At 54.1% G+C, this 25,390-nt stretch overlaps 1 protein-coding gene across 1 annotated transcript; it reads right to left on the reverse strand.

Annotated features, from left to right (window-relative positions):
• Nucleotides 1–588: 588 nt before the first annotated feature.
• On the reverse strand, nucleotides 589–25,153 carry DHX34 (DExH-box helicase 34). The gene is made up of 16 exons (XM_007458477.1): nucleotides 24,167–25,153; nucleotides 21,442–21,753; nucleotides 19,754–20,008; nucleotides 16,977–17,079; nucleotides 15,804–16,021; nucleotides 12,114–12,288; nucleotides 10,578–10,771; nucleotides 9,769–9,870; nucleotides 7,961–8,203; nucleotides 7,527–7,700; nucleotides 7,050–7,167; nucleotides 5,491–5,597; nucleotides 2,907–3,188; nucleotides 1,940–2,116; nucleotides 1,586–1,724; nucleotides 589–865 (listed from the first exon to the last, which is right to left on the reverse strand). Exons 1-16 carry the CDS (start codon nucleotides 24,869–24,871, stop codon nucleotides 732–734), a joined length of 3,438 nt encoding a protein of 1,145 aa, XP_007458539.1. The 5' UTR covers nucleotides 24,872–25,153; the 3' UTR covers nucleotides 589–731.
• Between the last annotated feature and the right edge of the window lie 237 nt (nucleotides 25,154–25,390).

Raw genomic sequence — 25,390 nt, forward strand, 5'->3', positions numbered from 1 at the left:
TACCTGGAATCTGAGGTCCCTGCTCAGCCTTAACTCCCCGGATCTACCCCAAAACACCTCAGATGGCCTGCTGCAGCAGGAGGGATGAGAGCCAGACCATGAGGAGGACCAACAAGAGGCAGCTGCTACTTTCTGGATGGGCAGGAGCAGGCTTAAAGATCTGAGCCCATCGGTGAGACTTTTTTTTTTTTTGGCTGCGTTGGGTCTTCCTTGCTGCGCGCGGGCTTTCTCTAGTTGCGGGGAGCGGGGGCTACTCTTCGTTGTGGTGCGCGGGCTTCTCATTGCGGTGGCTTCTCTTGTTGCGGAGCACGGGCTCTAGGCGTGTGGGCTTCAGTAGTTGTGGCTTGCGGGCTCCAGAGCACAGGATCAACAGTTGTGGCTCGCAGGCTCAGTGGTTGTGACTCGCAGGCTCTAGAGTGTAGGCTCAGCAGTTGTGCTGCACGGGCTTAGCTGCTCTGTGGCACGTGGGATCTTCCCGGACCGGGGCACGAACCCGTGTCCCCTGCATCGGCAGGCGGACTCTCAACCACTGCACCACCAGGGAAGCCCAGCAGGCGGATTCTTAACCACTGCGCCACCAGGGAAGTTCCATTGGTGAGACTTTATTCACATATTTATGCTCCCTCCCAGCGGGGCTGGGCCCAGACCACAGCTCCGTGTCTAGGCTGGGGGCTTGGGCGGGAGCCCTGGCCCTGGCCCTGGTCCTGGTCCTGGTCCAGGACTGGCTGGGCTCACACGTGCTGCCTCCTGTGCCGCAGCACCTCCGTGGGTGTGAACAGAAAGTCCTTCTGGCAGGCCTCGCAGTGGTAGGGCCTCTGCAGGGCGGATGCCTTCTGGAGGGGCTCAGGGGCAGCTTCCTCAGCCCCTAAGGAAGAGGAAATGGGAGGCTGTGAGGGGGACGCTCCATTGCATGCTCTCACCCCCACCCAAATCCCAGAAACCTGGCGGGGTTAGGCTCTCTCCTGGCCTCTGGGGACTCCAGCTCTGTGTCCTCCAGGAAGCCCTCCTTGATCAATACACACACAGAGGCAAGTCTTTACTCTGTGTCCCTGGGGGTGAAAGGGACACAGAGAAAGACACAAGCAGAGACACAGAGACTGAAAGAGACAAACAGAGCCCTGGGGTGGCCCTACAGCCATCTCCCCAGCAAGCGCCAGCGTGTGGTGCATGGGGCACCGCAGAAGACTCTGTGCCCGGGTCTGCCCACTGCAGCGTCCCCTGGCTGACAACAGGATGGATGTGGCCAAGGCAGAGAGAGCTGTGGGACAGAGGAAAGAACGAGAGACACGGCAAGAGAGAGACAGAGAAACAGACAGGAACACAGAGGCCGACCGGACAGGCAGAGACACAGAGACCAAAGAGAGACAGACACCACGACCTGAGAATGAGGTGGCTGCAGGGCCTCCTGGTCCCGGGCTCTGGGTCCTTGTGACGGAGTCCACACGTGGCCCCAGCCAGGGCAGACAGCTGAGGTCGTGAGTCCCCAGAGTGTCGAGCAAGTGCCCAGACGCACAGTCAACAACCACAGATTGGACTGACAACTGGGCAAACACAGGCGCCCCGGCTGCCACTGCCCCAGCCTCACCTGGGGGACCGTCCTGTGGGGCCTCGGGGCAGGTGCTCTCGTGGGCGATGCGCTCCAAGGGCGTGAAGGGCATGTGCAGGTCGCAGTGGGGGCAGGTCCAGAAGGTGCGGAGACAGTCGCTGTACAGGTCCGTGTCGCTCTGCGACAGGCAGGCTGTGTCGAGCTTGGCTCCCCACCGCCCCCCGCCGCCAGCCTGGGACCTTCCCAGAACCCCTCGGGGCTGGCAGGCCCCTTTCTGAAACTGCATCCCTGGACTAAGCTGGAGTGCGGTTGAGGGCAGAGGGTGGGGGGAATCACTGACGTCGCATTTTCAGGGGCAGGAGGATGAGGGGCCAAGGTGGGGTCCATGCTCACCGTGAGGCAGCTGTAGGTGAGGAAGTCAGTGACTGCGTAGCCCCCTTTGGTGGGATGGGGGGACGGGGTAGAGAAGCCAAAGAGGCTAGGGAGGCTGGGGGCAGCAGTGATGGTCTGGGGTCCCACATAGAGGTTCTGGATTTCCAGCCCTGTGAGCCGCCGGAGGCTGTAGGAAACCTGAACAAAGAGAGACAGGAAATAGGGGAGAGAGACTCACTCAGAGACATGATTGGAGCACCTGGATCCAGCCGTGCCAAAAGCCCACCCCTGGGCTTTTCAGTTATGGGGGCTAATTGCTTAAGCCAATCACAACACGGTTTCAGATACTCATGACCACAGGCTTGTCTAGAACATTCCCTGATGCCCCATCCCCCATCTCACCTGCCTTCCCCAGACCCCTTCTCTCCTTATGACTGCTGGGAGCACATCCAGACCTTAAGTCTGACCTTCAAGTCTGGCCACCTTGCCCCTTCTCCTCCAGCATGTCAGCCTGTTCCCCTTTCCCTGGCCCACTGGGTTGCACCCCACCCACGTGTAATAGCAATAGAATCGGGAGCAATTCTCAACCCCCCACCACTTAAAGAGGTGGGGGATCAGTTTCAAATCTGCTCCGTCCGAATTCTTCCCGTCTGTCCTCCACGAATAGACAGATACCTTACAGCTTCCCTCTCACACCCTGCACGCCCTTAACTGCTAACGAGGGGTAACCTGCACCACACATGCAGCATGTATTCATAAACATCTGTTGAATGAGGGCCACAGGGGTTAATGGCATGGCTCCTGGGGTCAAACCCTGGCTCCCCCCTTACCAGCTGTGTGACGTTGGGCTTGTCATCAACCTCTCTGATTTGAAAACCCCCAAATGTGTGCATATTGATGAGCTGAAAGCCAGGCCTTCCAGAGCTTTCATCCCTATGGCTGATGGCCCCTCTGGCCAAGGGGGTGCAGGTGCCCAGGAGGCGGGTACCTTGGATGCCGTGAACTGCAGCAGCTCCCTGCTCAGGACTGCCACCTCCTTGCGGTTGACTGGGGCCGCCTCCTCCTCGTCTTTGTCCTCCAGCTGCCACCGGGCCTGGTGGGCCAGCTGCCGGTCCAGGGCGCTTTCCCAGTGGGCCCGGAGCCGCAGGGAAGCCGCCAGGAGCCGGACAGCACTCTCACTGTCCGCAAGCTGGAGCTCCAGCCAGCCATCGGCCACCAGACGGCAACAGTCACCATTGGTGTCCAGGGACCGGCTGAACAGCAGGAGGGACTGGAAGAGAAGGGGCAGGGGACAGGCAGTGGTGGGAGGGGCAGGATGCCATCGTAGAGAGGCCCCCCCGCCTGGCTGGGCTCCTGCCCACCCCCCACTCACCCACCCACCCATCCAGACGTCCACCCAGCCCTGCAACAAATACTGACCACACGCCTACTCTGTGCCAGACACTCTTCCGGGTGCCAGAGACACAACGTGAACAAGATGGACTCAGTCCTTGCCCCACGGAGCTGAAATTCTACTCGGAGAGAGAGACTAATGAAGACTAAAGAGGAAAATACGGAGCAGGTTCCAAGAAGTCAGCGGCAGGGGGGTCATCACCTGCGCTGGAGGCCAGTGGCCGTCTCTACCTTCTTAGAGTTGGGGCCACACGTGTGTGTCTTTGTCAACACTTGTCAAATGGCGTGCTTAATATGTGTATGTGTCACTCTCTATACCTTTTATCCTCAAAATATATAAACAAATATTGAATGTTAGTTAACAGGAAGCATGCTGAAGTGCTTACAGCAACTTACTTTAAAATGCATCAAGAAATTCAAAAGAAAGCCCACCTATTAAAATAGATTGATGAGTGGAGAGGTGATAAAGCAAAGACCGAATGTTAGCTGTAGGACTGGGGAGTGGGAATATTGAGTGTTCACTCCTCACTTCTTTCAACTTTTCTCTTCGAAAACTGTCAAGATAACACATTGGGGAAAATTCTATGGGATGGGGCGGGGGTGGGTGGATAGGGCAGGACTCGCCACGGGTCGAGGGTCTGTGGGGCTGGTGATAGAATATGAGAGTTCAGCGTGCTATTCTACTTTTGTGCATGTTTAAAATTCTCAATCATTAGAAACTATGGGGTGGGGCAGGGCGGGGGGGATTGACTATCAGGCAGCATCTCAGCCAGCAAAGCCGTGTTTCTGTCCCGAGGTCCTGCTGACCACTAGTACTCCAGCCCTCATCCCACTTCATTCCTCCTCCAGCACTGGTACAGCATCTGGTGTGGTCTCTTACATTTGTGCTTCTCTTTACCATCTGCCTCCCCCACTTATACATGAGCCCCACGAACACAGGGAATCTTGTCCATTCTGATCACGACTGCATTCCCAGCACCTGGAAGAGTACTTAGCGGCTGGTGCCAAGTGGCCACTCAGTACACATTTGAACGAAGACATAACGGAGCAGATCAGAGTTCACTTTCTTGGTGCCAGTGGAAATCAGCGTCAACAACATCTCCCAGGGCTCTAGGAAGGGTTTCTCTCTTCCCTCTATGTTCCCTGGGATGGAAGCGAGGGGGTCGGGGTAACAGGGACACCCACCTGATGGGGGGAGGCCTTAGGTGTGGCCTGTGACCCTGAGTTCAGGCTCAGCCACTTGCTCACTGTGTGGCTTAGTCAAGGGACACGCCCTCCTCCTCACTGCCCCCTGCACCCAGCCCCATCTTCTCCCCTATAAAGTGAGAATCGTGGCCAGGCCTGAAACCACAGGGTGGCCACAGTGGGCATACAGGTGTGGCAGCTACTGCTGTCAGGAACCCCCCTTCCTGGCTGCAGACACATATACGCATGTATATCTGCAATCTGAGCACATTCTCAGCCTCCAGCACCATCCGCTCCTGCCCTACGACTGCAGTCACCTCCTTGCTGGGCTCCTGGCCTCTGCCCCGTGTCAGACCCTGTCCCAGCTCTGCTCAGAACCCTCTGGTGGTGGTGGGGAGGGGGATCCAGTCTCACCTGCCTCCCTGACCTCTTCTCCAGCCACTCTCCCCCTCACTGACTCTGCTCCAGCTGTTCCCTGTCCACACCAGGCACGTGGTGCCTCAGGGCCTTTGCACTTGCTCTTCGCTCTGCCCAGGACACTCTTCCCACAGAGATCCCTATGGCTCCCTCCCTCCCTCCCTCCCTCAGGTCTTTACTTGACTGCACCTTCTCAATAAGGCCCACCCGGATCGCCTAATTCTATACTAGAACCTGTCCCCTCCCCTGCCCCCCCAACCCACCCCTCCCCAATCCCCTTACCTGTTCTTTTTATTTTCCCCAAACGCTTATCGCCCTCTACCCTATCAGTGCTGCACTGCGTTTAGTGCTACTGCCCGCCCTCCCCGCTAGATGTGAGCTCCTGGAGAGCAGGAACCGGGTCTTGCCTTGTGCACCTTCCACAGGTCCTGGCACCCGGCAGGCACTCAGCGAGTAATGAATGACAGCAGCCAGCCTGGGGGAAGGCAGCTCCTCCAGGCCCACCTGGGGCCCCCTGCCCTGGGACACAGCCATGGCACAGGGAGTTGGGAGGCAGGGAGGCTGGGGCGAGGACCCACCTGCAGAGCGGGGATGCGGACACAGTTCACCAGGTACGGTTTGTTGGTCTCCAGCAGGGAGACGAAGGTGAGGAGCTGGTGCTTGCTGCTCATCTTGTCCTTGTCATCTGAAAGGGTCGAGGGGACAGCTCAGCTCCCCCCCGCACCCCACACCCGTCATCCCCCAGTGGCTGCCTGTCCCACCTGGGCCATTCACACATCCACACAAAGAATATGCTCACGTGTGTAACGATAAAATGCCTGTGATAAGCTTACTCTTAAATACTTTGCCAGGCTGGATGTGATTTTTGGCTATTCAGTGATACTAAGAACTATTGTTAATTTTTTTTTTTTTTTTTTTTTTTTTTTTTTTTTTTCTTGCTTTATGGGGGCCTCTCACTGTTGTGGCCTCTCCCATCTGCGGAGCACAGGCTCCGGACGCGCAGGCCCAGCGGCCATGGCTCACGGGCCCAGCCGCTCCGCGGCATGTGGGATCCTCCCGAAACGGGGCACGAACCCGCGTCTCCTGCATCGGCAGGCGGACTCTCAAGCACTGCGCCACCAGGGAAGCCCAGAACTATTGTTAATTTTGTTAAGGGTGATGACAGCATTGTGGTGATGCAAAAAAACAATCCTTATGAATATGATTTTTATTATTATTACTAACTGGTAAGATGTCTGGGACCTGCTTTAACATGCTCCAGCAAAAAGGAAAAAAAAAAAAATCAAGGGGACAGAATAAACAAGGATGGAAAAATGGTGACAGCTACAGCTAGGCAAGAACACGGAGGGTTCCTAACACACTCTCTACTTGCAGAATGCCTGGAACTTACAAAATGTTTCCAAAAAGGAGTAAAACAATGTAATAGGAAGAGGGTAAATTCACTTGGAATTTACAGCACTTAAAGATTAGAGAGAAAACTTCCAATTCTATCTTTGGTATTTAAAATCATAAACCTTACCTTTTGGGATTACTGTTTACCATTTTAGTGCAGTGTGTTACTTTCTTTACAAACAGAAGGATGAGCTGTGTTTCAGCGCTCAGGCAGAGCACACAACTAGTCCTTCACGTTGCAGACGTGAAGCCTGCTCCTGAGGGCAGGGCCTGCACCTGGGGAAGGGCACCCTGGTGCGACTGGCCTGGCCTGAGTGCAGCCTCAGCTGAGGCTACTTTTGTGGCCTGGATCCCACTAGAAGGTAGACCGAATCCAACTGCCTGAACGCTGGGGCTGGGGGAGCCCCCCAGGCAGGACCAAGCCCTGAAGTTCATGGGGCTCCTGGGACAGGTCTCCTGGCAGGCGCTGCTCTAATTGCTAAAACCTCAGGCCTTGGGACGGGCTCGGGGCAGCCAGCACCACATGGGGAGGGCGAGGCTCAGCAAGGGGTGGACTTGCCAAGGCCACCCAGCCAGGTCTGGCTCTTGAGACCTGCGGGTCCCACGTCAGAAGCCCCAGCGAAGCTGAATGTGGGGAGGAGCGAGGGGGTAACCCCAGACGGCGAGGGGCACCCTGAGGTCACTGTCCTGTCCCTCACGTCCCCGATGGAGGGCTTCTCTCCACCCCTACCTGGGCTCACAGTACCTCGGCTCCCATCGCTGCCCCTGGCCTCCTGTTCCTGCGTGTGCAGCACCTCGGGGCTGTTGGCGAAGATGCAGGTGGGGTGCAGCACGGCGCCCTGCTTGGTCTCGGTGTGGAAGATCTGGAGAAGCCGAAGGCGGGCGCTGGGTGACAGAGGCCCTCAGACTTGCTCTTCCCGCTGCCAGGTTCCCTCCTCCTCATCTCAACTCAGAAGGCTCCTCCTCCAGGAAGCCCTCCCTGACCTCCTCCAAGGCTAATCAGGTCCCCCTCAGCCCCTGGGTCCCCATCCCGACCCCAACCACTCTGGTCATCTGTCTGGGAACAAGTCTATCCCCCGCCCCCGGCACTAGACTGCAGCCCCACAAGGGCATGGCCAGGGCTGTTTCAGTCACTGCTGTATCCCCAGCACAGAGCAGGTGCTGGGAAGGGGTGACAGACGACAAAACACATACAGGGACGGGGAGAGGGAAGGAGACCCACCTGGTCCGAGTCCTTGCGGCCGCTGTTGAACGGGTCCGGGATGGCAAGCTGGGGGTAGAGGCCCCGGCCCAGCACCAGCTTGAGCAGGGCCATCTGGTCCCGAGTCAGGGCCTGGGCTGAGCTGGCGGCCGCCTGCAGCTGTTCCAGGTTGTGCCGGAGCTTAAACTTCACATCCTGGGGGCAACATGGGGGAAGGTGGGTTCCCGAGGGCCCTCCCCACTACCCCAGGGGCTTGTACTGGAATCTGTGGATCCAAGGGTTTCTGTAGACTCCTGTCCATGGAAACCTGCCTCCTGAATGAGGGCAGGGCTGTGTCCTCTCAGACCCCAGAGCAAGGCCATGTCCCATAAGACCCCCAGGGCAGCCCACATCCCCTCTCTGATCAACTCCATCCCCACCCACCCCAGGCACCAGTCAGCCCCACGGCGCCTCACCTGGATGTCCACGTTGTCGCCGGCCCCCTGGGAGGCTGTGCCGCCCCGGTCCTCATCGCTGGAGCAGCCGTCCTGGTCCTCCTGGAGCCGCAGCACCTTGCGCCTGCGTCCCTGGCCTTCCTCATGCTGGCGCTTCAGCTGGTAGAGCGCCTGGCGCTCCCGACGCTGCCGTAGCCGACTGTAGCTGTCCCCCGGCTTCGAGGCCTGGGCCCTGGCCAGCAGCCCGTGGTCTTCCAACAGCTCCTGGGGGTGGGTGGGGCCCGAGTGAGGGACACAGGGCAGGCCAAGCGTGCTCTGGATGCAGACACACGTTCCGGTCTGGGGCCTGCTGCTGGTGGCACAAGACCTCACCCTTAGAGCCACACTTTTCCTCAAATGAAAAACAGGGACCTTCCCGGGGCCTCCCTGCTAGGGCTGTTAGGGCTGAAAGGGGCTGTATGAGAACGGCTCTTTGCATGGTGCCAGGCACATGACTGCTCCAGGAAAGAGCCGTCTCTGTCATCGGCCAACGGAACACCTGGGCCAGCCGCCAGGAGGGAGAAGAGGAGGCCGGGCGATCACCACCCAGGGTCCTCCCCGGGGCCTCCTCTGCACACAGTCGTCACCAGGCTCCAGGTACGCTCAGAAATGCCGGGACCTGGGCCCCATCCCAGAATGACTGAATCAGAATCTCAGGGCGGGTGGGTGTGGAATCTGGATAGCATGGACCCTCCCTGTGATTCCAATGCACATTAGAGACCTACTGCCCACGCCTTTGGAAACAGTCTCCCAAGGACCTACTGCGTTGGACCTTCTGTTTCTCATCGAGCCCCGACCAACGAGGAGAGATAGGATATCATATGTGACTCATAGTGAGAGAGAGAAAAGGACCCACACTTTTCATTAGTTTCTCAGCATCTGGGGCTCAACAAAGGTTGAACGGTCGCTCTTTAGAAAGTCAGAGATGTTGAGAGATGCCGAGAACAGCTGGGATATTGGTGGTCCCCAACGTGGAGCCCCCTGTGATTGCATGGGAGGCCTTGGTGCTGACCGTCCACTCTGGGCCTCAATCTGCCCTCCTGCAGCCGAGAGGAACGGTTACACCAGGGGCTCTTTTATTTTCATTCCGTGGCACGCTCACAACCGCAGAGAAGTACTCGGCGCTGGATCTTTTTGTGCTCGAATGGAAAGATGCCCGTGGAATATTAACAACACAAGCAAGCTGTAGAACCACATCCTCATAATGACGATGAAAACTGCAAACACTTGTATGGGAACACCTGTGTGTCAGGCCCTTCTAAATGCTCTAGGTGTATTAACTCATTTAATCTTCATGGGAACGCTGGGAGGCAGGGGCTATTTTTAGCCTCCCAGTTTTCAGAACGAGAAGCTGAGTCCCCGAGAGGCCCAGTAACTCGCCCAGGGTTGCACTGCTAGCAAGCGGCAGAGCTCAGATTCACTGCTGGGATGTCCGGCTCCAAATCTGGTGCCCCGTGCAGCCTGCTGGCACTTGGCCAGCTTGGCTCCCCCACTCCAGAGAAGGCGGCTTTTCGTGAGGATGCGGCTTGTGACCCTGTCCACCCCTCCAGGAAACCCTCCTGGATCTCTACTCCTTTGCCCGGGCCGCACTCCACACCTGGTGATGTAACGGTACGGGAGGTGGGTGTAGGGTGGGACTCTGATATCAGACTGTCAGAGGATGGGAAGCCGTGCCGCAGAAGGTGTTCATGCACACCTCACTCCAGCGCCCCCCACCCCTGCTCGCCAGGTCTGTTCCTGGCCCTGTCTGCCTGGGCAGGCCGGCCCTCACCCCTCCTCCCGGGCCTCACCTTGAACTGGCGCCGCAGGTTGGCCATCTCATACAGCCGATGCTCCTCTATGCCGCGGTGGCGGCACCACCTGCGAGAGTTTCTGCTCCGTTCAGATTTCACCTGGGTGGAGGTCCGGCCACCAGAGGGTCAGGGCCTGGCCAGCTGGGAGGAGGGATGGGGGTGCCGACCCACTGCCCAGACGAACCCAGTGTGAGCCCAAACGCCAGCCTCTGGGAGGACGGCAGGCCTGCCGGCCCTCCCTCAGCGCCACCTGCTCTCCTCCTTTTTCCAGGTCTCAGACCCACTGCCCCCTCCTACAGGAAGCCCTCCCAGACACCACATGGGGTCAGACACCCTCCCTGGGCTCTCCCAGCCCCTTTGGACTCCCCATCACAGCCCATTCTGGCTGGTCACTGTCCAGGGACAGTCTCCCTCCTGCACTGAGCTGGGAGCCCCAGGAGGGCCGGGCCAGGTAGTTTTAGTCACCACTGGGTCCCCAGCAATGCCCAGAACAGGACCCGGCCCGGTCAGGGAACGTGTGCTCAAGATATAGCCCCCAGCCTAAGGCATCTAAACTTTCTCCAGATGGCACTGGCTTTCGTCAGTGCTTTAGAAACCTCAGGCTCCCCCTCAGGCGGGGGCCTCTGCACGTGCTGGTCCCATGAATGGTGGAGTCAGGGTCCTCCCCAGACAGGCTTGGCCTGCGGAGGGCTCAGTGGTCGTCCCTGGGGTGGCGGTGGGGGCACAAGGAGGAGCCACAGCCTCAGGGAGGCTCTGGCCCCGTGCAGAACGACAGCCAGACGGGGGCACCCTGCTGTCAACCTCACCTGCACCCAGGTGTTGAAGACGTTGAAGAGTGTGAAGGGGTCGCCCTGGTCACTCTCCAGGGGTCGCCGTGCCGCCACACACTCGGGGTTGCTCTGGGCGCCGCGGGTGAAGGGCGACTGGACGCTGAGGGCGGCAGCGATGGTGAGCACAGGCTCCGCCAGGTGGAACATGGAGCCCAGGATCAGCATCTTCCCTGGGGGCAGACACTGCGCTGAGCCTCCTGGGCGCCTGACAGCGTCCCCAGCCCTCTGGGACCCCTGACCTACCCTCCACATCACCCATGGAGGGCCTCGGGAGCCAGAGGGACAGTATCAAACCCAGAATCAGATCCCAATGTGATGGAAGACTGTTTCCACCTGCCCCAAGGTCAGCGGCCTGCATGTCACACATCTGACTCACCCTCACTATTCCCCTTGCCTACCTTTCCAGAAAGTTCCTGTTACACATGTAGCCTCATAAGATAAAGTAGGGCAGTAAAACAAGGCTGTCCCAGAACCCCTTAGCTTTGTCACCTCAGGCAAGTCCCTCCTCCTCTCTGTGCCTGTTTCCCCATCTGTGAAATGGGTTAACTGCAGCATCTACCTGCTGTGAGGATGAACTGTGTTTCACCTGGGAAGCACTGGGAGCTCCACCTGGCACAGAGGAAGAACGGTAACTGAGCCACCGGGGCCCAGAACTGCCCAGCACTGCATCATCTGTGTCGCCTGCTCCGCAGGGCCTGGGGACCCATGGTGCCAGCCTGGCTGGGGCGTGCCTCCCTGGCGAGCGAGTGACAGCCTTTCTCTGAACCTCGTTTTCCTCAACTGTATAACAGGAGCACCCAGAGGCCCTCCCCTCACCAGGTGAAGATGAAATAAGGGCCACAAAGTCTTCCACTGACACAAAGCAAATGCTCACAGACTGTTCTCTTTCTTCTCAGATCTGATTCTCCTTGCACTAGCCCTGCTTCCTTCTAAAATAAACAAAAATAACCATTTCCATAGCTGTGGGTGGCCCTCGGGGTTGGTGGTATCCAGGCTGCTGCCCGTACTGACGCTCCAGTGTGTCGCAATGATGGGGACTTTTAACGATATTGACGCAGGCAGAAAGCTCCCCTGAGAATTATGCCTGGGAAGTGGTGCCCCAGGTGGTAGAACTCAGCTAGCAATATTCTCTGGGCCGTGGATTGTTGGTAGACACAGAATGTCTCAAGTCAGGAGAACTGGGCAAGATAAATATGCCTCGGTCAGCAAGTTCCTAGGAAGGGGCAGGGATGACTCAGGATGGGCAAGAGGAAGAGGTAGGCGGTTTTGACATCCAACCACAATAGAGGGGGTACCACGTGGAGCTGGGGACAGGCTGTGCAGAGGAGGGAAATGTCTGTTTTGTTTACTGCTATATCCCTGGTGCTAGAACAGGACCTGACACAGAGGACCTGAGAATGAATGGACAGGGCCCAGAGAAGGACCAGACTTACCCCTGGGGCACTCAGAGCAAGCGGTGGCCCACACCCATTCCCAGGACCCTATGCGATCACCCCAAGGGGGCGTCCTCACCAATCACGACGTCCACAGGCAGCTGGGCCAGCAGGGAGCCGATGGGGGTGAGGGCCTCTGAGCTGTCCAGGGCCCCCTGGTCCCGGAGGTAGAGGATGGCCGTTTCCAAGCTGGTTGGTGGTGGGGGCTCGATGAAGGGAAAGGTTCGGGGGTCCCCCACACTCATGCCCTTCATCTGGAATGAGAACCAAACCCTGTCAGGAATGGGGAACACATGAGCCACTGTGGAACACTGGGGGACTCAGGGATCACAAACTTGTGATACTTTAAAATGCCCAACGTCAAGGTCCATCGTACAGAAGCAGGGAAGGGGGGCCGTTACCTGTCTGTCTGCCCAGCAGCTCTTCTCCACACCCTGGCCATGGAGCGAGCAGACGATCTAAGCTGGGCCAAGTGAGGTTTCTCAGGCCCTGGTCAGAGCGACTGACTAAGGAATGAGCACATGACCTGAGCTGGGCCATTCAGAATCCTTCCCTGGGACTTTGCAGACTGGAGCTGAGAGAGAGAAGCTCCAGCATCCTCTCTGGTTGTGAGGGGCCAGGATGGAAGCCCAGAGCTGTTGTGGTTAGTTTTTCCACTGCCTGGAAATTAGCCCATTCACAGCAGATGGAGAAATCCTTAATTTTTCCTAAGCTAGACCTCCCCCCAACATGGACACACAAATCCATAAAATCCCCTTTTCTGCTAACAACAGTTTGAGCTGGGTTTCTCTCACTTTTGACCAAAGCATCCCGACAGATTCAAAGGCCCAGAGGGGTAGCAGGTCACGGGGAGAAAGCAGTGGAACATGTACCAACACCAGGCCTGGCATAGCACAGGGAAACAGCACCTCTCTGGTGAGTGGATGAAGGAAAGGCTGGCATGGTGGCTCACATGACCATGAGAGAGTGAGAACATGGCTCGGAGAGACTAGGGGATCAGCCAAAGTCTCTAGGTAAGGTGACCTGCTCTCCTGGGCCTCATCTGGAGGGCACCAGAGGTTCTGGCATCCACCCAGCAACCAGTGGTACCACCTTCCTCCCTGCTCACTAAGCTGTGGTGCTGTCTGGGAGGTCACTAATACTCATTAAAAGACCTGTAAATTAGAAGCTCTGGGTGAGGGGTAGGGCACGGACGTTTTTTGGTTTTTTAAGCACTCTCGTGATTCCAAAGTGTAGCTGAGACTGCGAATCACTGCTCTGATCCAGTCAGGCAATGCCACCCCACCACCCCGGACAATTACAGGTCACAGAGTGGACACGTGACCTAGTTCTGCTGACAAGACAGGATGGGAGACCAGCCAGGGGGCTTCTGGAAAAGGTTCCCACGGCCTTAAAAATGAGACCCACAAACTGGGAATTCCCTGGCGGTCCAGTGGTTGGGACTCTGCACTTTCACTGCTGTGGGCCTGGCTTCAATCCCTGCTTGAGGAACTAAGATCCTGGAAGCTGCTCAGCACGGCCAAAAAAAAAATAAAAATGAGACCCATAAAGAGGGGCAGTTCATCGCCTCTGCAGCCAGATAGTAAAGGAGGAGGAGGTGCTGCCCATAGCTACCAGAGCCAGGTGGCATTCATGAGGCACGCTCTGGAGCTTGACAGCCTCAGATCCGGGCTCTGCCACTTGCCAGCCATACTACATGGATCAAGCTACTTAACCTCTCTGCATCCTGTTTCTCATCCATAAATTGGAATAAGTTTACCTACTACAGAGATTGTGTGAGGAGCAAAACTTATATACATAACTCAGGCACCTAGAACAGAGCTAGCACACAGGAAGTACGAGGTAAGTGCTTTTTATCATCATCATCGTTATTAGGACAGCTGCTGATAAGCTGAGGCTGGAAAGCTAGAAAAATCCCTGTTCCTTTATGACACCACCATTCTATTTAAATAACCAAGTCTGGGGACTTCCCTGGTGGACCAGTGGGTAAGACTCCATGCTCCCAGTGCAGGGGGCCCGGGTTCAACCCCTAGTCGGGGAACTAGATCTCGTATGCCACAACTAAAAAAAGATCCCACGTGCTGCAACTAAGACCTGGCACAACCAAAACTAAATAAAATATATATATATATATATATATATATAATTTATACTATATATTATATATACTAGTAATTAGTATATATAATATATTATATATACTATATACTGTATGTATATACATAATACATAAATATATACTAATTTCTAGTATATATAATATATATATTCTAGTAGATTGTATTATAACCAAGCCAATTTCCCTATTTCAAGGTTTCCTGTTATGTGAAATGGTACATTTTCTGTATTGTTCAAGTCAGCATTTTTCAAACAGCAGGTTATGTGAGTCAGGAACTTCATGACGTGGGTCACAACTGGCATTTTTATTCCTTTTTTTTGTTTTTTTTTTTTTTGTGGTACGCGGGCCTCTCAGTGTTGTGCCCTCTCCCGTTGTGGAGCACAGGCTCCGGACACGCAGGCTCAGCGGCCATGGCTCACAGGCCCAGCCACTCTGCGGCATGTGGGATCTTCCCGGACTGGGGCACGAACCCATGTCCCCTGCGTCGGCAGGCGGACTCTCAACCACTGCGCCACCAGGGAAGCCCCATAACTGGCATTTTTTAAAAAGGAAATCAAATGAATAGAAACAATGTGCATCACCCATAGGAAAGGGGGCGGGTTCATGCCTCTCTCTCACCTGGGCACGTGTGAGCCTGAGGCAGATGCCACCTGCTGTTCCCCATTTTCAATTTCTGCTTCTTCCTGAGCACAGAGACTACACTTCCCAGCCTCTCCTGCAGTGAGGTGTGGCCACAGAACCGAGCTCTCACCAGGGTGAGTGGAAGTGAAGTACACTGCTTGTGGACCTGGCCCTCACACCCTCCCAAACGTAAGTCCCACGCTCTCTCCCCATCGCTGGCTGACACACATGATGAAGAGGCCCCAGGGAGATGATGGAGCCATGAGAGCAAAAAGGCCCAGGTCTCTGAATAAAGGAAACTGCCCACCAACCCAAGGACTAACGTTCTGCTGTGTTGGCTGTTATGTCAGTGGGTCTATTTGTCACAGCAGCCTAATCTAAGCAAATGACATCTAAGCCATGACAAAAAATGTACTGAGAAACCCCGTTTTTTTTGGTTTGTTTTCGTTTTAATAAATTTATTTATTTATTTTTGGCTGTGTTGGGTCTTCATTGCTGTGCGTGGGCTTTTCTCTAGTTGCAGAGAGCGGGGGCTACTCTTCGTTGTGGTGCGAGGGCTTCTCACTGCAGTGGCTTCTCGTTGTGGAGCACAGGCTCTAGGCGCACAGGCTTCAGTAGCTGTGGCATACGGGCTCAGTAGTTGTGGCTCACGGGCTTAGTTGCTCCACGGTACATGTGATCTTCCTGGACCAGGGCTCGAACCCATGCCTCCTGCATTGGCAGGCAGATTCTTAACCACTGCGCCACCAGGGAAGCCCAAAACCCTGGTTTTAAAAGCCACTTCTTGATGGGTTTTCTGTTACAGCTGAAAGCACTGTGACTGAGTCACAAGGTTCTTCCCATGACCCTGTGGATTTGGGGGAACAGTTCTCCCCTCAATACGGGATCTGACATTTGGAAGGAATGAGTTCCACTCAGTGGCCTGGCCAGCCCTGCCCTTCCTGACCCTGAAACCATGTCTAAATGCCTCCGGGGTTCCTCTCTGGCACCAGCACTCAGGATGCAGTCCCCTACCAGCCCCTGCCTCACCTGCAGCACCAGTGCATCCAGGGCGACCCTCCGAATCTCCGGGACAGGGTAGGGGGCGAAGGCATCATAGTCCGATTCGGCATAGAGGCGGAAGCAGACACCAGGGCCCGTGCGGCCTGCCCGGCCCTTACGCTGCTCAGCACTGGCCTGACTGATCCAGAACTCCTGCAGCCGCTGCAGTTTGGCCTGCGGGTCATAGCTCATCTCCTTCACCTTCCCTGGGTGGGCAGGAGGGTAGGAGGGAGGGAAGGGAATGTGTGTGCAGGAGCCACGTGGGCCCTCCATGCGCCTGGCCCTCTATCCAGCCGTTCACTCACTGACACCCTCACTTACTCCTTTGTTCCAGTAACACTAACTGAGAGCTTACTCTTGGCCCCACCCTACCATTTTGTTAATGTATTCTTTAGTTTCCTCATTCACTTATCTTTTCATTTATTTTCTCAAGCCTTTTCTTACTCAGAGGTTCAGTCATCCAACATAAAATTATGGAATCTTTTATCATCAGTGGCATCAGATTCAATACAATAAGATAACTGCTGACATTTATTGAGCATTCACCCTGTGCCAGGTTCCAGCCTCAGCCCCCAAATGTATTAACTTCTTTAATCCTCAACACCTGAGGGAGGTGCTGTTATTATTGCCATTTTACAAATGAGCAAACTGACGCACTGCGAGTCACACAGCCAGCAGTGTACCTGCAGGCTGGCCCCAGTGTCTCCTCGCCACTAGGCTATGCTGACTTTCCAGAGAACAGTCTAGTTGGGAAGACAGACAATAAATAGATCAAGATATATAAAATATAATGCCCATACTATGAAGAAAAATAAAGCCTCATAAGGGAAGTGACAGTAAAAGGAGATTACTTAGATAAAGTGAACAAGTGGGCCTCTCTAATGGGGAGGCATTTGCGCAGGTCCTGAAATTAGGTGAGGGAGTGAGCCGTGTAAAAATCTGGGGAGAGACAGCTCTCAGCAGAGACGACGGTAAGTGCAAAGGCCCTGAGGCAGGACCAAGCTAGGAAGGCCTGAGTAAGATTAAGATGCTGCCATTGCTACACAGCCCTAAACATTACCTCCTCCCTGCTGTGGTCCGGAGTTCCCTCACTACATGTGCACAGCTCCAAACCCCACACTTCTCACCAGATCCTTGAGGTAGCTGGGGGGCAGCACTTACCAGAATCTACGACAAAGCGGATCCCATCAATGGTGACTGAGGTTTCAGCGATGTTGGTGGAGAGGATGCACTTCCGGACTCCAGGTGGGGCCATGTCGAACACCTGGGGTATAGTGAAGAGGCGGCATCAGTGTCTTGTCTTTCTCTCACCACAGGCCCTTTGCACAACTAACTCGGCACTCACTAACCCATGTGTCCAGTGGCCTCCTGGATGTCCCAAGGGCACCTCACAGCCATATGTCTAAAACAGCCTCAGCACCTTCTACTGAACCCTTCCCTACTCAGGCCCCCATCTTAGAGATGGCTCATCATCTACTGCATCACCGGGACCAGAAACGTGGGCTGTCCTGGGTGTTCCCTCCCTTCTCACCCACCCCGCCACACCAGATCATCTTGAACATCTCATGAATTCACTCCCTCCTCCCCAAACCCACAGCCCCTGCCCTGCTCCACGCCCCTCCTTTCCCACCCCAATCCCGCTCCAGCTTCCTCCCTGGTCTCTGGTCTCATCCCCTCTCATCCAGCCTTCACATGCAGCAGAGGGATCTGCTAAAGCACAAACTGGCACTGCCCACCACCTTGCTCAGAACCTTCACATGACCCCCTCCCCAGTGCCCTCAGGACAAAGCCCACCACCACATTGGGTCTTCAAGGTCCCTGGTGGTCTAACCCTGCCCACCTCTCCAGTCCCGTCTCTCCTGACTTCCCCTTCACAATCTGGACCCAACCACTTTGCGTGCAGTTTCCCAGCTGTCCCATCTTTCTCTCACCCCAGGCCCTTTGCACAAGCCCTTCTCATGGACCCAAGAGACAGCCAAGCACAGTAGTTAAGAGTGGCTGTCAGCAACTGCAGCCTGCAGGCCAAATCCACCCTGCCACCTGTTTTTGTAAATGAAGTTTTAATGGAACACAGCCTCACCACGTCAGTCTACAGCTGCTTTCTACCTGTAATAGTAGAGTAGTTACGACAGAGACCATAGAGCCCATAAAAACCAAAAATTTGCCCTCTTCACAGAAAGTCTGCCAACCTCTGGTTAAGAGTATGGGCTCTGGTACCAAATTACCAAGTTCCACAGCCTGGCTCTGCCAACTATGTGACTTTGCATAAGTGCCTACGCCTCAGTTTCTGTATCTACTGAATGGGGACAACAGGACCTGGCAGACAGGGCGGCTGTGAAGCTTAGAGACAAGGAGTGCACAGAGCTCAGGACTCTGCTCAGCACAAAACCAGTGCTCCACACGCTTCAGCTGGGACACGCTTCTCCTCACCCCCTTCCTAGAATGGGGCTTTCTCAGGTCTCCACGTACAGAATCCCTTCCTCCAGGAAGCCTTTCCTGAATCCACCAAGACTCTGCTCTCAGAGTATCCCGAGTTCTCCTCTACCACTTGTGGGATTGTCAATTACTTGTCTATCCCCCCTCAGCGGACCAGCAGCTTGAGGGGAAGAACCATACCTCAGCTCCCACTGTATCCCAAAGAGGCCCCTTAGAGCAAGGGGAGCACTAAGGAGGTGCTCAAAGCTTGTTTATTTAATCACTAAACAACCAAGTCTGACCTGAAGGGATTCTTCCGGAGGTGACTATGGTAGTCAGCCTCCAGGACAGCCTGGGGGAGTCTCAACTCCCGGGATTCACACCCTCACCCAATACCTTCCCCCTGAACAGGGCAGACCGGGTTAAAAACTAATGGATAGGGCTTCCCTGGTGGCGCAGTGGTTAAGAAACCACCTGCCAATGCAGGGGACATGGGTTCGAGCCCTGGTCCAGGAAGATCCCACATGCCGTGGAGCAACTAAGCCCGTGTGCCACAACTACTGAGCCTGTGCTCTAGAGCCCGCGAGCCACAACTACTGAAGCCCACGTGCCTACAGCCCATGCTCCACAACGAGAGAAGCCACCACAATGAGAAGCCCACACACTGCAATGAACAGTAGCCCCCACTCGCCACAGCTAGAGAAAGCCCGTGCGCAGCAATGAAGACCCAACGCAGCCAAAAATAAATAAATAAATATTTAAAAAAAAGAAAAATCCTGCTTTTTGTTTGTTGTAACTTCCCCCTGTTGTTCTCAGGTTTGTTCCTTTGTTAAAATTAAATACATAAAATAAAACTATCTACTATCTGGAAATTAAAAACAAAACAAAAAACAAAAAAACTAAGAGCTACTGCAGAAATGATGGTTGTGATTCCAAAGCTAGGTAATTTGTTATACGGCAATCAATAACCAAGACAGTGACCCAAAGGCCTCTCTCCCAGCACCCTTCCATTCCAACCAGGCGGTCTCTTCACCTTTCCCCACACCCCACTCACAGGTTCCCATCTCCAGGCCTTTGCTCAAGCTGCTCCCCCACCTGGACTGCCTTCCTCCCTCTTCTCCTACTCAAAACCCTCCTTGTCTGGGGCCTCCCTGGTGGCGCAGTGGTTGACAGTCCGCCTGCCGATGCAGGGGACACGGATTCGTGCCCTGGTCCAGGAAGATCCCACGTGCCGCGGAGCGGCTGGGCCCGTGAGCCATGGCCGCTGAGCCTGCGCTCCGCAATGGGAGAGGCCACAACAGTGAGAGGCCTGTGTACCGCAAAAAAAAAACAAACAAAAAAAACCCTCCTTGTCCTCCAAACCTCAGCTCCAATGCCTCCCACCTCATCAGGAACTCAAAGATGGGAGCAGCCCCTCTGCAGCCCACAGCCCTGGCTTGTGGGGTCACATCTGTCCTGCATTAGCTGCCCTCAACGCCCCCTAGACCCCCATCTGCCCCATGTGGCCTGGCTGCATGCGCCACCTTGTCCTGGTCGGCCACAGAGAGGGCACTGTGCAGCGGCAGCACCACCCAGCGCTGGGTGTGGCTGGCGTAGGTCTGGGCGGCCTCGAGCACGGTGCTGATCTCCGCCATGCCACTGAGGAAGACCAAGAGGTCACCCCGTTCCTCGGGTGGGTACTTATTGTCAATGGCCTCCAGCACCCTGAGGAAGGGCCGCGGGTCCAGCTTCTCCGACTTGGATGTTGTCGGCTCGGCCTCCTGCGGCTGGTACACGACCTGTGAGGAGACAGCCCCAGGCAGAAGCATACCTTGTCACTCCAGCTCCCAAGCAATGGGGCGAGGAGGCCACAGGCTGACAGAAAAGACACAGATCAGTCAGGCAGCAGACAGCACACTCAAAGACGGTAATCTGAGGAGGATGTAATAAAAGGTCAAAGTATCAAGGTAACTGGAAGGTTTCTGAGGTGCTGGTAATGTTCATGTTTTTTAATCTGGGTGCTGGCTCTATACAGGTATTTAATTTGTGAAAATTAATTGAGCTGTACACTTGTGATATGGGTACTCTTTTGTATCTGGAGTATAACTCCAACAAGAACAAAATTTTAAGGGGTGGAGCTGGGATTAAATCTCTAGAAATCACTTCTCTGAAAGCAACCTCACTGTTTCTAATGGCTACTTAGAAGCCAGACTGATGGGCATTTAGACCCAGAAACCACAGGGACAGTGCATCTTCTGGGGCTAGGAGCCTCAGAGCTCTTATCAATTCTTGGGCCCCAAAACAAGAAGCAGTAGTGGTTGTCAAAACCATAAAGCAGGGCTTCCCTGGTGGCGCAGTGGTTGGGAGTCCGCCTGTCGATGCAGGGGCGGAGCGGCTGGGCCCGTGGGCCAGGGCCGCTGAGCCTGCGCGTCTGGAGCCTGTGCTCCGCAACGGGAGAGGCCACAGCAGTGAGAGGCCCGCGTACCGCAAAAAACAACAACAACAACAACAACAACATAAAGGAGAGAGCTGTGTGGAGAGACATCTCGAAAAGGAGCTGTGACTTCGGGTGAGGGTCACAGTTCACTGGAGATCTCAGGGGAGGGGCTGACTCTCCTCTTCCCACTGGCCAACCAGAAGGCAGAGGGGAAAGGGGTCCGTTTGTGCCTCCCAGGAAAGACAGGAAGGTGGGGAGGGGACAAGGAGATCTGGAAGGGCAAACAGAAGCTATCGAGCACAGGGACATGTCTGGCTGTGAGTGGGATTCAAGTCCTGGATCTGCCACTTCTGAGATACTGCTAAACACCCTGTGATGCACAGGGCAGCCAAGAATTATCCAGACCCAAATGTCAAAAGCGCTGAGTCTGAGAAGCCCTGCCCTATGAGATGGTAGAGCAATGAGAAAAGAGGAGCCTGGGTCCCTGAATGACCACGTAGAACAGAGCTGCCCATCAGCCTGGACCAGCCACACTTGGCTGGCTTGGGTTATATAAGAAAAATTTATTTCTATGTTATTTGAGCCTTTAAATTTTGGGGTCTCCTCTAACAAGCACTTAGCACTCTATCCAGCACACTGTAAATTCTCCAAAAACAGCAACTTTAAAAAAGAGAGAGAGAGAGAACATCATTAATCAAAGAGATGGGAAACAGAGAAAAAGAGAACAGAAGGGACATGTCCAGGGTGGCCAGAGACCAGGTGGGAAGTCTGGGGCGGGGCGAGGGGGGCACTGACCGTGATGGGGAAGAGTCTCCCAGGCACCTGTACCACGGGGGCACCGCCAAAGTAGCTGGAAAAGAGCGAGATGTTGATGGTGGCTGACATGAGGATGACCTTGAGGTCAGGTCGCTGGGGCAGCAGGCGCCGGAGGATACCCAGGAGGAAGTCGTTGTGGAGGTGCCGCTCATGGACTTCATCCACGATCAGGACCTGGTACTGCGGCAGGCTGGGCTCCCGCTGGATTTGCCTCAGGAGCAGCCCCACTGTCAGGAACACAATCTTGGTGGCCGCCGAGCGTGTGCTCTCAAAACGGATCTGGTAGCCGACCTGGGAGTGGGGGGCAGTGGGAATGTGTGGTCAGGAGAGGACCTGGGCCTGGGCCACAGCTCCTCGCCCTCCCCAAATTGAAAATCTGAGTAAATGTCCCACATCAGACTCTGGTGTCCAACAGGCTTGGGTTCAAATGCCACCTCTGCCACTTAGTGCTGTTGACTTGGGCAATTCCATCCCACAGATGCATATTTTTTCCTCCTAGATGCTGTGAGAATTACATGTGCTAATGCACATAAAGTACTCGGCACAGAGCCTGATGTATGATACTAATTAATTATAATAGTAATGCTTAACCTTTCTTTGAGTCCTTTCTATGTACCAGGAACTACTTTAAATCTTTATGTATATCAACTCACTTCATCCTCACAACTACCACACAATATAAGCACTAGTATTACCCTCACCTCAGAAATGGAGAAACTGACACCAGTCATCCAAAGTAAAATCGCTAAAAAGTGTTATTGAGAGGAAATGTATCTTAACCCCTACCTCACATCATACACAAATAGATTTCAGATGAATTACAGTCCTAAATGTAAAGGTTTTTAGAAAAAAACAGAACACCTTCATGACCTTAAAGTATGCAAAAATTCCTTACACAGAACCCAAAGGGTGGCAACCATAAAAAGAAAATGACAGACTGAATTATATTTAAGTGAAAAGACACCTTCATCAAAAGACACCATTCAGAAAATGAAAGGAAACTCACAGAATAGAAGACAAGATTTACAATACATAAATCCTACAAAGGCCTCATATCCAGATGCTATAAAGACATATAAATCAAGAACAAAAGCACAGAAAACACAAAAGCGAAATGGGAAAAGGAGTTGAACAGACACTTCACAAAAGAGGATCTCCAAATGGCTCATACATACAAGAAAAGGCACTCAACGTCCTTAGTCATCAAGGAAACACAAATTAAAACTCACAATGCAGGGACTTCCCTGGTGGTCCAGGGGTAAAGAATCCACCTTCCAATGCAGGGGACACAGGTTCGATCCCTGGTCGGGTAACTAAGATCCCACATGCCGCAGGGCAACTAAGCTCTCTCGCCACAACTAGAGAGAGAAAAACCTGCATGCCACAACTAGCGAGAAGCCTGCATGCCACAAGGAAAGATCTTGCATGCCTCAACAAAGATCCTGCATGCCACAACTACTAGCCAACACAGCCAAAACAAAACAAAACTCACAATGCAAATTAAAATGTGATATCACTACAGACCCACTGGAAAATCTAAAATGAAAATGATTAACCATAACAAGTATTGGTATGACCCAGTGATCCTACTCTTAAGATATATACCCAACAGAAATATGTACCAAAACACACCAAAAGGCATGCTGTAGAATGTTTGTAGTGGTACCATTCACAAGAGCCTAAAACTAGAACTCTCCCCAATGCCCATCAACAGTAAAAGGAACCAATATCTGTGGTGCCTTCACAGTGGAATACCGTACAACAGTGTGAATGAATGGTGTACATCTACATGATGATACTATAGGTGAGTCTCACAAAACTAATATTGAGCAACAGAGGCCATAATTGGCAATAGTGAGCAAGAGAACATACTTTTTGATTCCATTTATAAAAAGTAAGAAAAAGAGGGACTTCCCTGGTGGTCCAGTGGGTAAGATTCTGTGCTCCCAATGCAGGGGGCCCCAGTTCAATCCCTGCTCGGGGAACTAGATCCCACATGCATGCTGTGACTAAGAAGTCCACATGCTGCAACTAAAAGATCCCGCGTGCTGCAACTAAGACCCAGCACAGCCAAAACAAATAAATAAATAAATTTTCAAAAAAGTAACAAAAAGAGGAGAAGATGATCTGTGATATTCTATCACTAACGCAAGTCTGATAATCTAGCACTAAAATGATGATCTATCCCTAAGAATAGTGATAACTCTTGAGGCCTCAAGGCAGTAACTGGGAGGCGAAACGAGGAGGTTTCTGGGGTGCTGGTAAGTTTGACTTTTTTACCTGAGTGCTAGTCACACAAATGCAGTCAACTTACGAAAATTCACAGTTATATACGTATGATACGTGCATTCTTCTGTGCTGAGAGTATGATAACTTCAAAAACAAAAATTTTTAAGTGGTCGAGCCAGGATTAGAACCCTAGAACTCATTAGTAGGAAGCATCCTCATTCTTTTTTTGTGACTGCCTAGAAAAAGATTGATAAACACTGAGGCATTTCCGATTTTTGACTGTTAAGGTGCTATACTGGGTAATGTTAGTGCCTTTGTCATTTGGACCATCTCCAGGCCAACCGATAGATAAATTTCTACAAGAATCATTGCTGGGTCAAAGGGTAAGTGTTTTCGTAACGATACTGCCATAGGGCAACCAACTTATTCCGTGAGGTCACTGGGAAAAACTGGAAACCTGTTCTGTCCCACTCACCTGTGAGCCATACTGACTGAGGCTCTCAAAGCCAACCCGCTTCGCCAGTGAGATGCAGGCGATTCGCCGGGGCTGGGTGCATGCCACGTGACTGAAGCCAGCGGCCAGCAGGTACTGGGGCACCTGAGTGGACTTGCCGCAGCCCGTGTCACCTGCCACCACCACCACCTGATGCTCCTTCAGCGTCTGCAGGATGCGATCCCCATACTGGGCGATGGGCAGTGCCATGCGCTCACGCTGCAGTTTGGCCAGCCGCCCAAACGCCTGCTTCTGGCCAAAGTCCAGGTAATGCAACAGGGCTTGACGGAACTCAGACACTCTCTCCGGGGCCAGGCGCCTGCCTAGTCCCCGAGAGCGCCGAGTGTCGGGGCCAAGGACGGAGAGGTTGATGCGGTAGTGTGGGTCATAAGCGCGAGGTAGGTCGGCCAGTGCCGGGATGCTGTGCTTGGGATGCCTAGAGTCTTTCTCCTCCTTCCTGGTGGTCTTGAGATTCTGGAATCTCTGCAAGCGTTCAAAGAAGGTCCAGAACTTCTGGCACTCCTCAGAACCCTGCCGGATATAATCCTCATCACCAAAGAAGGCGTCCTCGAAGAGGCGACGTGTCTCTGGACAATTCCAGTCCCATTTCTCCGGGTCCTCTTCCTGACTGGGAGCCAGAGGTCGGTCTCGGGGACCCCTGCCCTCCCTTGTTCTGGGAGGCGGCATGCCGTGGCTAATCCCAGCGTTGTCACAAAACTGCCTCAGTTCTGATCACCTAGACCAGATATTCCCCACCTCCTGCAGTGAGAGGCCAGTGCCTGCAATAAGGAAGCACTTTCTCTTCAAAAAGCTAATTTCCTCCTCAGGGGTGGGATAGGATCACGGCAGGTGCTGGCAGAGTAAATGGCCTGCGTCCTGGGTCAAGCTGGTGACACACAGGGCACCTCATGACTCCTGTGGTGATCTCTGGGATGGACACAAGTTCATGCTGGGATTTCAGGCCCTGAAGGTTTGCGGGAGAGAACAGAAGACATTCATTCATTTTTAGAAACATTTACTGAGAGCCTGCTGTTTTGCAAGCACTGGAATGGGGGGAGGGACAGCAATGAATAGGAACACACTGAGTACCCACAGGTGGTCATTTCGAGGCTGTGATAAAGGAAGCCCAGGGGATTGCGGGAGCCTTCCTTGACTGTGCTTGGGAGTCAGGAAGGATCCCTGGAGGAGGGAATGTTTGACCTGAAG

Source organism: Lipotes vexillifer, unplaced genomic scaffold (assembly GCF_000442215.2).
Source record: "Lipotes vexillifer unplaced genomic scaffold, Lipotes_vexillifer_v1.1 scaffold371, whole genome shotgun sequence".
NCBI classification, from domain to species: domain Eukaryota; kingdom Metazoa; phylum Chordata; class Mammalia; order Artiodactyla; family Lipotidae; genus Lipotes; species Lipotes vexillifer.